The 13343-nt window shown below is 43.1% G+C and overlaps 1 protein-coding gene across 1 annotated transcript in view; it reads right to left on the bottom strand.

Moving 5' to 3' along the window:
- Positions 1-12533, bottom strand: part of EXOC4 (exocyst complex component 4) — a 421646-nt gene extending 409113 nt beyond the window's left edge. The window contains exon 1 of the mRNA XM_075720228.1: positions 12448-12533. Within this exon, the coding sequence (XP_075576343.1) occupies positions 12448-12533 (86 nt within the window). The remainder of the gene's footprint in view (positions 1-12447) is intronic.
- Between the last annotated feature and the right edge of the window lie 810 nt (positions 12534-13343).

The raw sequence follows: 13343 nt of genomic DNA on the forward strand, positions 1-13343 counted from the left end.
GAACCAATGTAATTAATCTGGTCCCAGCAATGATTAACACCAGCAGACTCCATACACTATATAACAAGTTATTCCTACACTACAAACTTAGCGTTGGCCACTTCTTTGCATTTTGACAAATCAATGTTTTCCATAGACCTATCCAAGATCCGCAGGTGCCCAGACTGCAGAACTACTACACAACCTCCTCTCCTCTGTAAATTTACTGCTACAGTGATGCATTAATTTGGGCAGGAAGGGGGGAAAAAAAAAAAAGGCCAACTCTCCAGCATTCAAACAACGCAAGAAAAACAACAGGCAGATGATGTAAAAGGACAGAAAACAAGCCATAATTTCTTCACAAGCTAATAGATGTCCTTCATTGTTGTGAACTGAAAGAACGTGATGTTTACTAAGCTACTCAACGGCAGACGAAAACAAATACCATTGTACTACACATCATGTGGCACAACAGGTAACTCCAGGGGTACAGAAACGCTATACAGAGATGATCAGCTGCAAAACCATGAAGCAATGCACCTCCCTTCCTAACATACTATTTGTGAACTTCAAATGCACTGCGGCCCGAAACTGGATTTAGCATCATAGCTCCCAGCACCACAGGAAGCGCACCACACACAGAGTTATCTTCATTCTGTGTAACACCCATGTTCCCACAAAAATTTACAGCTTATCCACACCAACAAACTACTACAAAATAAGCTTTGATGCGAATGAAATGCACAACAGACGACTTTGTTCAGTCCCCATATCAACAAGCTTAGCGCAAACTGAGCACAGCCACATGGGCAGTTACCGAGAAATGCTTTTTCGGGGGCATCCTGTGACCCTCAGCAGGAAAAGCCTCTGCAAAGCCAGCAACCGGCATCGCTGCAGGCACTTCAGGTGGCCGCAGCGCCAAAGAGCTCAGGCTGGCGATACGTGCTGCTGAACCACAAAGCTTCAAGGTGACCGAGCATTTTATTCACGTACAGAGCAAATGTGGAAAAATTTGGATTCCTAAAGAAATCCCCTCACCTTCCTCTCAAAGGGATGCATGAATGAATGAGTCTCCTCCATCTGCATTTTCAAATTTATTTTCCTGCTTGACAGTGAAGATTTAGTTTTAGCATATGCTGTCCTACTAGCATACCTCAGTCTGAAGCATCAGAGCAGCAACTCTGCTTTATTTTCCCCTCTCTTTATTCTACAAGGGCCAACAACAAAAACAGGGCAGTGGGAGACAAATCCATGAGCTTCTCAGCTCCAGATGCCCACAGTCCAACCTGTTTTGTTTTGCAATGTGCCGAACGCCCTTACAGCACACACAAGCTCTCGCTGTTCTGAGCCCGAATTCAGGGCGCAGTCCACACGACTTCTGCTTCATCTAGCACCCTGCCGCCTGCATTTCCTTCACTAGAGTGTTTTTTCTACCAAATCCTGTATTTAGTTGCCTCCCTACCCCCATATTTTGCACTGTGGTGAAAAGAAGTTAACATTAAAGTTTAAGACTATCCATTTACAGGCACCAACCTCAACAGCTCCAGCAGGAATCAGATTTGAGACTCAACAAGAATTTCTGTTTACACTGCCAAGTCTTGTATTTCCCCACACAGCCTGTATTACCAAGGGCTTTAGTCTGTTTTCCAGGGCAGATGAGTAATTTCTTTTGCCAGCCCACTGTTAGCTTCCTACCTGCCCAATAAAATGCCAAGAGAATTACATTAAGTGTCAATTTTAAGAAGAAACTGTTAATGTTAATGAATAATAAATGTTTCATTTCTGCAAATTTGCTTTTTCTGATGCCTCCAGCTAGGTTGGGTGGATAACTGCCTGCCTATTTTACCTACCCTAAGGCCAGCCCTGTTAAGTATGATTACTGCTAAGCTGTGGATAGTAAACGGAGTTTTAATTATCAATTTATCGACTTGAGAATTTGTTTCACAGGAAGAACATTGTAATAACAGTATGTGGGCATTATGCTTCTGTGGATTTTTTTATTAAACAAAAGTGAAAGAACAGATACCGCATGCAAAATGCAAATGCGCGTTTTAGAAAATTAATGCTGAGTTAGCACCTGCAACGCGTTGGACAATTCTTACAGGGGATGAGCGTTCAAGTCCCCGCTGTTTTTGACTGCTGCTGTAGGTGTTCAGCATCTGCGTGTCCCTGTAGATCCCCTCTTCTTCTGCTCCTCAATATCAGAGCAGACATGCAAATATTGGTGAAAGAGTATTACACTATGCACAGGTGCAGCTTGGAAATGCAGGAAGAATCTTTTGTTACTTCTGGATCAGGTTTCTTTAAGCACACAATTCACTTGCCTTCACTCAGTGTCACTTACTCAAATGAAAACACTCATTAAAGACAGTGGGAAACACCAACAAAAAAAAAGGCAAGCCAAGCAAATTTAAATATTTCTCATCTGATCAGGAAAATGAACATTTTAGTGAAGTGCAATTGAACAGAGTGCTGAATCACTGGGGGGATCAAAGAAAGCTCTGATTTTAGCAGCAATCCACAGTCAACTTTCTGCCACCTGTTTCTACGGTGCTCTGCACCGTATCACACACTTGGTAAGCCTCCCGCTTCCTAGCTCTGATAACACAGCCAGCTTGTGGTGTCAACTGCGCACAACACAGCTTGGCTTAAAGCTTGTCTTGGTGAAAGCTAAGGCTACGTTTAGAAGCATGGCCAACTTACAGGACTCACTTATGTTGTAAACTTTTTCTCCAGTAAAAACAACGCCAGAAAGAAGCAGCTGCTTAAGTACATGCTGCAGCCTTGGGCAAAATCTGAAGTTTAAGGGATACACTATGATCCATCCCCTCCAAAGAAATCGGGCGAGGTTTTCAGTGTTTTACCATTTGGATAACAGCTAAACAATAATACTTACTGTCAGTCTTTGAAATCTGCAGATAAGGAGTGCTGGGTAGGTACTACGTATCAATATTATAAGAACTCTCCTGAATATGTTTCACGACTTATCATATATACTTGCATCACTGCAGACATTAAAATTACTAGTACAGCACTAAGATGATCAAAATTACACTTCAGGAAGGAAAATCAGAGAAGGAGTTTTACTTCTTTATTCTCCGTTTTACATCATACCAAGGACCTAAACCACAAACCAGAATACAACAAGCCTCTATAAGGTATACGGCGGGGGGGTAAGTCAGAGCATGGCCTTAGCCAGCACAGACAATTTTTGACCAACAAAGGATTTGTGGAGTTAAACGAAAAAAGCAGTTGCTAGCAGCAACAAATAATCATTTAAGCAGAGCACTGTGGATGTCTAGAAAGACCAGTCTCCTCTCTGCAGGAAATAGCTGCAATGTGCCAAGGAGACTTCAGTATTAAAAAGGAAAAAAAAAAAGCAGAGTAAAAAGAAACCCATTAGAATCTAGTTACTTTTCATAAGGCACCTCTTGCTGATGACCGTGGCCACACACCAATTACAGTATTTGCTTTCTCATTTCAGTTTAAACCGTTGTGATCATTACTAGACATTTATAGTGCACTAACTCTCGAAGGCCAACCACACAGCCGCCCCGTTGAGAGACACCGCTCAGACACGCAGACCGACAGCGCAAGCTCTTTGTGGCAGGAAATCTAATAGACAAGAAACAACAACAGGTGAATAAAAGATAAGAGGTCAGGATGCGAGGGAAAGGGAACAAAATAACCGAGATGAGAGAGAGCAGCTGTCCGCATCTCAGCCGTCCAGCAGAAGCAACGTAACCAGGCAGTTACTCAGACACTGTCAGGTTGCAAATTATCACAGGAATTGCAGCAGCAGTGTCTGAAGTGCAAGTTGTTGGGAGGATCAAGTGTTGACTTCACAGATGCATGGAAGATGCATAGAAGTGCTCTGTAAGAAGAAATACTGTATGATAAAAGGCACTAATTTGTTAGCATCTTTCCTTCCCCAAAAAGCTGTAGAGGGAAACAGAACATTACAGAGTAGGTCTGATCCTGATAATTTCAAGGACTGGGCCTTGTAGTGAAAATGTTAAGCAACACCTGAGATCAAACATGCATTTGGAAATGTTTATTGGAGGCACCTTACTAGTATTTAAGCCTCTAAGTTAATCAGAATAAAATGCATAAGTGAGGAAACAATAAAATTCGGTCCTTTCTGAAAATCAGAGGTTTTTTTTCCCCCTAAGCCTTATTTTTATGGGTTTAAGAAAAAAAATCCTGTATGGGAAAAGAGCCTGCCTAGAACAGTTCAGCAGGCTTTCTTCCTCCCGACTGCTGTGCCACAGCCTGCGTGCCAGCCCGTGAGCCCTTACAAGCGGCTGCGTTTCAACAGGGCACAATGAAAATTTTTGGGAAGCACCCTAGGACAAGAACAACAGTACTTCAGCACACTGTCTACACTGCTCTACAAATTTCCAGAGGTTCATTAAACTAAATAGACTTATTTGAATTTTATAATTGAAAACTGTTGTCTTAAAGACAAGTCCCAAATGGGGTGATCTACAGCTTCCAGCACTATTTAACCTCAAAGCATATGATCTGATAATACATGTTTTGAAACCTCTGCAGTCTCATTGAAACCACTGTAAAAAGTTGGTTCCTTATGAAACAAAGCCAGACAGAAGAAAAAAAAATCCAAAAGTTATTTAACAATTTAACTCAGCGGCAACATGCTGAATGCTTTCTCATTATTGTCACAGGTTGATTGTTCCTATGAAATTCTGGATTTGAGGAAATGAATCAAAATGTTCAGGAGACAAACTACTCCCTTCACAGAGACAACGAGGTGCTGGAAAGAAGGCAGTCAAAAATTGCACTGTACAAGTCAATAGGCTTGGGAAATGGGGTATCACTGCAAAATGACTATAAAATCATGAAGGATCTTCTCCTTAAAAAAAAGTTAAATCCTGAGGCCAGCATGCTCCAACCTCGTCAAGAGGAATACAAACTACTCAGCATCCAGACTACATCTCCATTGCGCAAAGAAAGAACTCGCTCCTTCACTACAAGAAACAGAAGAACCAAGTGTTTTCAAAATGCTGTTAAACATACAAAGTAAACAGAGCATCATAAAACATTTTCCTCCTCTACTTACATTCCATTCATCTTTCATGCCGCTTACACAGTTGGTTGGAGCATTTTCAACAGAAGCTGATGATCTTTTTATCATTGAGGACTTGCAGATGTATGCATGATAACTGCAGTGAAAAGGCCGAGCAGCCTACAGCCATCTAAATAAATATCATCAGGGAATTCTGTATTTTGCTAAATTACCCAACCCTTAATCAAATTTCACCACACCAATACAAACGATGCAGATATAGCTGGTGATCAGCTGATTTCTGAAACAAAGACTGGACTGCATCATTTAAGATGATGACTTCCACAGAAGAAGCCACACTCCTTCAGATGTCTCCAACAGCAGTATATTAAGATGAAAAAAACCAATCCCACACACAAGCAAAACATTAACACCACCAGCTGCACACCGTTTTCCACTTTGGAAAAGGGATGCAGACGGACCCCTGAGGTGCCAGTTCCACTGCCAGGCACAAGCAGAGCGACTCCGCTACCCCTCCTCTGTGCGAGAACCTGTCCAGGACTATCTCTATGTGCAGGAGACCACAGGTACCAACTCTAACTTTTTTTGTCATTAACTTTAGATCAAAAAGCCAACACAGCTATTACGTGAATTACCACATTCCAAGGAGAAAGCCACAGTCCTAAGGATCAGTATTCTCAAATCTGCAAGAGCAGGGGCTGGACAATGCTACTCAGACCTGCCACCTGGATGATTAAAAGATTAAGAGTATTGAAGGAGCCACTGGTCACCTTGTGCTATGAACCCAACCTTGAAATCACACCGCATCAGAACAGCAGCCCTGCGTGAATCAGCAAGAAGCTTTGAAAAATACATTGTTAACTGGAAGGTTTCAATACCGCACCGGAATGAAGAGCTTTTGGAGGCAATGTCTTCAAAAGAGCTGAAACCACAGGATCTGTAATCATTTATTAACAAAACTATTTCCGCTTCCTACTTTTGTAAGGGTAGGCTAAACTCCAGCTCTGCACAATGCGTTGTCTAAAGCTAAAATAAGAGCTGAAAAATAAAGTACCTTGAGCTTTTAACAAGGCATGGTCACACATACTGTCCTTTCCCATATGGTTGTGTATTCACATATGCACCCTCACCTATTGTTGCTATTAAATGTAACCAAGTACCTGTATCAGGCTACAACCCAAGACTTGCCAAATATGCATACATTTTATACAAGTGCCTCAAGATCATTTCAGGAGAATATATAGTTGAAAACCATACTCTGCCATATACAATTTATTCTCGATGAATTTCTGAGCTACTTGTCTTGTAGAACTGCTACCTTTATAACATTGGAAAACACCATTAGCAATAAAAGTGGTTTTAAGAGACCATTACAGTGCATACAGATCAGAATAACTCGGCTTTATTTCTTGTAGCAGCTATTTCCCAAATGTAACAACAAGGGCAACAGCTATACAGCCGTCTTTCTCACTCTATATCACAAACTGGTATATCAGTTCTATTGCTTTAGACAGAAAGAGAAGACCAAATGCCAGGTCATTAGTAACAAGCCACTTAAAGTTCACTGTAAATGTAATGAAAATAATGGCCAAAAAGCATTAAAAAGAAAAAGAATTCCACTTGTAAAAAATAAAATATATTCAAGGTTTTTTTGCCTCTAATTTCAACTTCTGCAGACGTGAAAGTAGGAAACGTGCTATATCTTGCCTCCCTTTTAGTTCTCCTTGACATCTGTCGTATGTGTTTGCCTGTGTGAAAGCTTAGCACAAAGATTTCAATAAGGTCTTATGGAGTCACTGCTAAAGTTTGTTTTCTCCCAATTAAAGCAGCTATTAAAGGCCAGTTTTAAAAAATAGCAACCTTTTACTGGAAAGAAAAATGCCTAACAATAAATAAAAGGCAGACACATTCACCAATTAAAAATCTGACAAGATCTCTCAAAAAAAATAGCATTTGCTAAATGCCAGGTCACTTGTTTCAGAGTACAAAAGCTGCTTCAACCAGCTACAAACAAAACAAAAGGTTAAGAAAAATCAATATACATACACATGTTCATCCTCTGAAAGATAAAAAAATATTCCCCAAGTTGTCCTCCAGCAGATGAGCAGAATTTTCTCCATTCTCTGCACTATTTTTTAAAAAGACTTTGCCAAAGCCCATGTGACCAGCATTAGACTTCTACAACAAAAGCTCCTGGTCTCCAGTGACAATATTTTGACCTTACAAAGTACCTTTTATTTAAGGAACGTGAAGGACCTTTCTCGTATGTGAAGGAATTAGCACGCTTTTCAAGTGGGTGTGCTGAGGCACGCGTGCAAGCACTGCGCTTTTGACCATTCAGCAGAAGCATGGGGACAGAAGCTGTAAAGCCCTGATACCCAATATCCTATTCTAGAAGTCACAATCCTAGGAGCTGTGTCTTCTTTTAGCAACTAATGGTCATTTCTTCTCAGCAACACGAGGACAAGGGCAAACTGAAGATACTCTCACATGCCCTAAAGACATAGGGAGAAGGGCTCCCCTGAGCCACAACGAAGGTGGGGATTTAATAGCAGACTTTGCAAATTGAGCTTCCCAAACACTCTTTATTCCTAAAAGAAGTATTGTTATGAACATACCTACCCTCCAAAACCTCTATTTTCTCCTCTAGAAGAAACAAGAGTGAAATTGTGCCCACGAACGCTGTGTAACCCAGCAGCAGCACTGATGAGGGTATGACTACGCTACCTCGTAACTCAGCTCCCCCCAGTAGCTCCCAACTCTTTTCGAACGGATCAGTCCTGCCCTGGGGCTGTGCTGCACATCCTTCACTCCTGACAGCGTTCCTACAGGGAGGACAGACAAGGCACCAGGTACCACTCCATCCACCGAATACAGGTTTTTTAATATCCCAGAAGGGCTGGTGCGCTTGTGGCTCCTGTAGCGCTGGGCAGGAAGCGCAATGGCAGCATAACACTATAAAACATCCTACCTGCAGGCTGCAAGACAGGTTTTACGATGGTAAACAATCTGAACTGCTGTTCACAAGTATGTACAGGTTTCGGAATCAATGAGATTCCACAAGGATCCCACAAGGGTGCTTTGCTACATGGACATGGCCAGTCAGCTCAAGTCAGGGCTACAGAGCGCCACGGGGACCAGACATCTGCACCACGCGGCTTGGGAGCCAGAAATCACCCCCGAGCCAGCCTTAGCAGCGTTACCGTCACCCAGCAGGTCCTGGGTCAGCTCAAACACCAGGGTTTTATTTTCAGTTTTGTACTCTAGCTACTGAGCAGCACATTTCCTTCTGCTCGGAAAACAACTTCTTCCAAATTAGTCCATACTTGAGGCTGCCTTTATTCTCTATTCTTGGCAACAACCAGAAAACCAAGGTGATCAGTACACAAATCCTCCTACAGGAAACAACTCCTGAAGAACAAATGCGTTCCCCAACACAACAGGAAAAACTGACACTTCACAGGGACAGAAAAGAGATCAAAAGTGGGACAGACTTTCCTGTTGGGTCTTCCTTCATCTCAGAGTTTTCTACATTCAGAGCTGCTGAAAAGCAACACCACAGAGACTAGGGACAACCCAAAATTTCCAAACTGTACTGAGACTGCGATGAATAACGCTGATGAAACCTACACCACTACACCGACATTTATGCAATTAACCGTCCTAAAGCAGCAGCACCCTGATTTTAGACTAGAGCCCCAGCTTCCATGAAATACCAGTTCTCACTTGATTTCAGTGCTGCTGTAATACATTAAACTTTGTCAAGGATCTGGCCCCAAATACTCTCCTTAAAAGTGAGACACTTTTTCTCCCGGGAAGCCCAGTGAAGCAAGTATAAGAATCCCTAAATCTAGTATCAGAGGAAAGTAAATTATTCAGTCTCTGACAACAGATTGCTACTGACCTTGAGTAAATATCAAGAATTATCCCTTCGTTAATAAAATCATTTATATTTATAAAAGGCCTTTCAGCTTCACATTTCAAAGCATTTTATAGACAAACACACAAAATGGATTTTGCAGACTGAAACAATGTTTCTTTTTGAAAGCCATAACTGTCTTTGCTATAACCAAGTAAAATATCATAATACCTGAAGAAGCTCCTCTGGTTTTGTTTGTTTACAGCAGAAGAATATAGTGAAAGTTTTGCTACTTTTCATACGCTGTTTCCTTTTATGGGCCTTTCACACAGCAACAACAGAGAAATAAATAGGCTTCTAAATAAACAGGGAAATGCAGGTGTAAAACCATAAGGATTGGCAGAAGACTCTATACATAAATGTTTTGGAAATAAAGCTATCAAGAAAAGAAAACTTTGCTACATTTCAAACCAATAGCCTGCTGTTAAGATTTGTAGTATTTTTCTGAAGCTGAGTAAAGTTATAAGAAAGATACATTTAACCCACCCAGGTCTAAATTTGTTTGCAGTGGTATTTTATGAGCACATAAAACAGCAAAAAATTTCACCTGTTGCTTAGCAAGTTCACCCTCACCTGAGCTCCTATACAGAAACAACATCCAGAAGCAAGTTATTTAAATTCCTTTCCACACCATTTGCTTTTTGTACTTGGCTAACCCTAAGAAAAGTGAATATTATTAACACAACACTTTTTCCTTCCTTTGCAATCAGTTCTACTTTCAGGTTTTCATGGTCTGGCTCAACATGACACTTCAAGCTCTGCAAAGAATCTCTACACCCAAACCAAGTTCTAATTAAATTCTGGAGGTTTAGTTATCAGGGTGTTCTACTGAATAATTTTAATTTCATAAAGTCGATAACCTCAATGTTGTGTCTAAACACTGGACCTAAACTAGCCAAAGCACCAGTGCCTGTAAGCCAAAGATTATCAGACAAACATGTTTTCTTATTTGGAGAACACAGTAACATCAGCTCACTCTCATTTTACATTATAAATGAAATAGCAAGTCCAGATTTATTAAAATAGAGATACTATTTTATAGTAAGGAGGCCCTTACAATACTCTTGGAAATTATAGGAAACATTATTTTTAAAAAAATATATTACTACAGGAAATGCTGCAGCAATTAATGCATGTAATTATTGATTCTTCTACTGTCTACAAATTACTGTATTTTCTCTAAATTAAGGTTATCTAGCTACAACTTACCATGTTTGCCTCTCCAGCTTATTCAAACCTGAGGCTGCTAAAGAAACACTAAGCACAACACACTTAAAATCTACAGTATTTATCCTTGTCCCAAATATAAGGTGTAAGCACCCAGTAAAAACTCAAGATCCAGGTGAAAAGCCTGATTTTTTCAGGTTTTCACAACTACTCATGTATTTATTATGCAAACGGTCCACGCGAACTCATGAACAACTGCACTCATGTGTGTGTGGGCCTGGATATAAAATTTGCAGGAACACCACCCATTTTAATAGTCATGTATTTGGGTATTGCTTCCCATCCCTTTCCCTTAGAACATTTGTCATATACAAAATAAAAAGTTACCGAAGTACACTACTATCACTGTCATACCTCCTGTTTATACGAGGTCATACCAAAGTATACTTTTCCCCATCTGCATACATATATGCATGTAACTCCAACCTAAACATGTCTGGTTTCCTTATAAAACTAATGAACCAAATATACTTGAAATTGAAAAGTCAGGCACCACAGTCTGTGTTAAGCATCACCTTTCACTCACTGTTCAGTGTAATTCTTTGTTACCTATTACCATACAACTGAGAAACTTAAGTCACAGCCCCGGAAAGGCTAAGCAGTTCTGCGAACGAGCTGCTTTTTTTGGTCACCATCTACCTCAAGTTTTACAAGATCTGAAAGACCAGTTTTCAGGACAATGAAAAAGAACAGAATTTTGTCCTAAACATTATCATTCATAGAGGACTTTAAAACCATAACACATCCTAGATACAGAACTATTGCTACAGTAACTTCTCCAAAGCAACAGAATGACTATAATTTCTGGCAAAGACATTGAAGTAGGAACCAAAGTTTGGAAGTTCATTACAACTCACAATATCGTACTAGTATGACTGCTTGCTGCCCACGTGCATGCCAATATTTAAAAGCTTCAGTGTGGGAAATCAGCTGCCAACCCACTGGTTATAAGCAACACAGAAGAGATTTACAAGCAGCTGAGGAAGGCACATAGGGAAACCAGTGAAGTGAATTCAGGTCCTTGTTTGGTTCCAACTCACAGCATCATCCTCTAGCAGAGAAGATGGGAGTGCAGGAATAAGGGCAGACACGTATCAATAGTCTAAACATGACTAGATGTAACTGCTTTCTTTTGATACCCCGCAAGATGGTTAGACTCCAAAGAAGTAGTGCTTCTCCCACTATCGTGTCCTAAACCAGGATGGAGTCTGCACACAGGCCTTCCTAGTTCTACAGCTTTTCCAACTGGCTGTAATTTACTCTGTGCTGCTCTATCTTTGTGGAGAGGGGTCAACTGCAGCAGTAAGATGATGGTGCCTTGACCCTCCCTGTATGGCATAAAGCTAGTGCTAACTGCAGGGCTTACTCATAGAATCATCGAATCGTTTAGGTTGGAAAAGACCTTTAAGATCATCCAGTCCAACCATTAACCTAACACTACCAAGTCCACACTAAACCAGTTAAGGGGAGAGTAATAATTAATATCATCTTTCCTAGCTTGGTGGCTCCACTATTTTTTAATGAAAGTAAAAACTAGGAATCATTAAGGTTGGAAAGGATCTCTAAGATCATCAGTCCAACCATCAACCCAACACCACCATGCCCACTGAACCATGTCCCAAAGTGCCACATCTACATGGTTTTTTGAACACCTCCAGGGATGGGGACTCCACCACCTCTCTGGGCAGCCTGTTCCAATTCTTGACCACCCTTTCCGTAAAGAAATTTTTCCTAATTTCCAACCTAAACCTCCCCTGGCGCAGCTTAAGCCCATTTCCTCTTGTCCTATCGCTAACTACTTGGGAGAAGAGATCAACACCCCCCTCACTGCCCCCTCCTGTCAGGCAGTTGTAGAGAGCGATCAGGTCTCCCCTCAGCCTCCTCTTCTCCAGACTAAACACCCCCAGCTCCCTCAGCCGCTCCTCATAACACTCGTGCTCCAGACCCTTCCCCAGCTTCGCTGCCCTTCTCTGGACACGCTCCTCTGAGCCCAGGATACAGTAAAGTGAGGAACAGAAGGGGGTGAGCCGGGCAGGGCGGGGGGATGGCGGGACACCCCTCAGGGGAAGGCCTGCTCCAGCACTGAGGGCTCCCCACCGCTGCCAGGGACTGGAAGGACCCGGGGCTCTGGGGGCCGGGCCCGGGGAGGCCCCCACAGCACGGCGGGGCCCGCACACGCCCCTGGGTCACCCCCAGGAGCCCACGCAGCGCCCAGGAGCGGCCCTGCGGGCGGGACGGGACGGGAGGCTGCGGAGCGGGGCCGCGCCGCCCCTACCTGATGACAGAGATGAGCAGCCCCGAGGGGTCCTTGCTCTTGCTCATGGTGCTCCGGTAGCGCCCCGCCGCCTCGCCCGCCGCCATCTTGCACCCCCCCGCAAACACAGAGCAGCCACCCGTGCTGGCGCGGCGCAGCCAATTAGAAGAGAGGAGGCGGGCATCTGCGGGCCTGCGGCCCAATAGAAGGCGGGATGGGCGGGGCGAGCGGCAGCAGGCTGCGGTGCAGCGTGCGGCGGCGCCGCGGGGCCCTCTGGGAGTTGTAGTTTCTGTGGCGGCGGCCCCGGCCTGCTGCCGCCTCGCTCAGCCTGGAGCTGGCAGAAAGGCGCCGTCGACGATACGATCCCCCGCTTCGAATGGCGGTTCAAATTGGTTAATGGGTCAAGAAATCACCGGCCAGACAAGATACATGTGCAAAGAGGGCTGTGCACAAACGCCATCGTTCGCTCTGGAAGCTGCAGAAAAGGGGGCGGGAGCGTGAGGGCCCAAAGCCACCCACGCAGAGCCCGGCCGCGCCGCCTGTGCCGCCGGACGTGTTCCCGGGTCTTCGCTGGACGGAATGGTGAAGGGTTTAAACATGTATAGGATTTGAAATGAACAAAATGTGCTAGCTTGCTAGAGTAACGCACCCTATGAACCAGCTAACGCTGAATATTAACTGCGTGCCACAGCCTTGAGTGGACTCTGGTTGCAAGTACGTCTACAAGGGGATGCCGAAGCATCATGTCATTTAATGTCTTTAAGTTACCCTGTTTTTAAAAATAGTTTTCCCCTTGGTTTCCCCAGGAAGGTGGTGAGGTGAGTTGCGCTGAAATGGCCCAGGTGATCTTCAAAGTCGGATCTAAAAGTTAGCCTGACCTAGTCGGAGTTTTGTATTTGAATCGTGGTTTTTGCACA

The sequence above is a fragment of the Pelecanus crispus genome, chromosome 1 (genome assembly GCF_030463565.1).
Source record: "Pelecanus crispus isolate bPelCri1 chromosome 1, bPelCri1.pri, whole genome shotgun sequence".
In the NCBI taxonomy this organism is placed as follows: domain Eukaryota; kingdom Metazoa; phylum Chordata; class Aves; order Pelecaniformes; family Pelecanidae; genus Pelecanus; species Pelecanus crispus.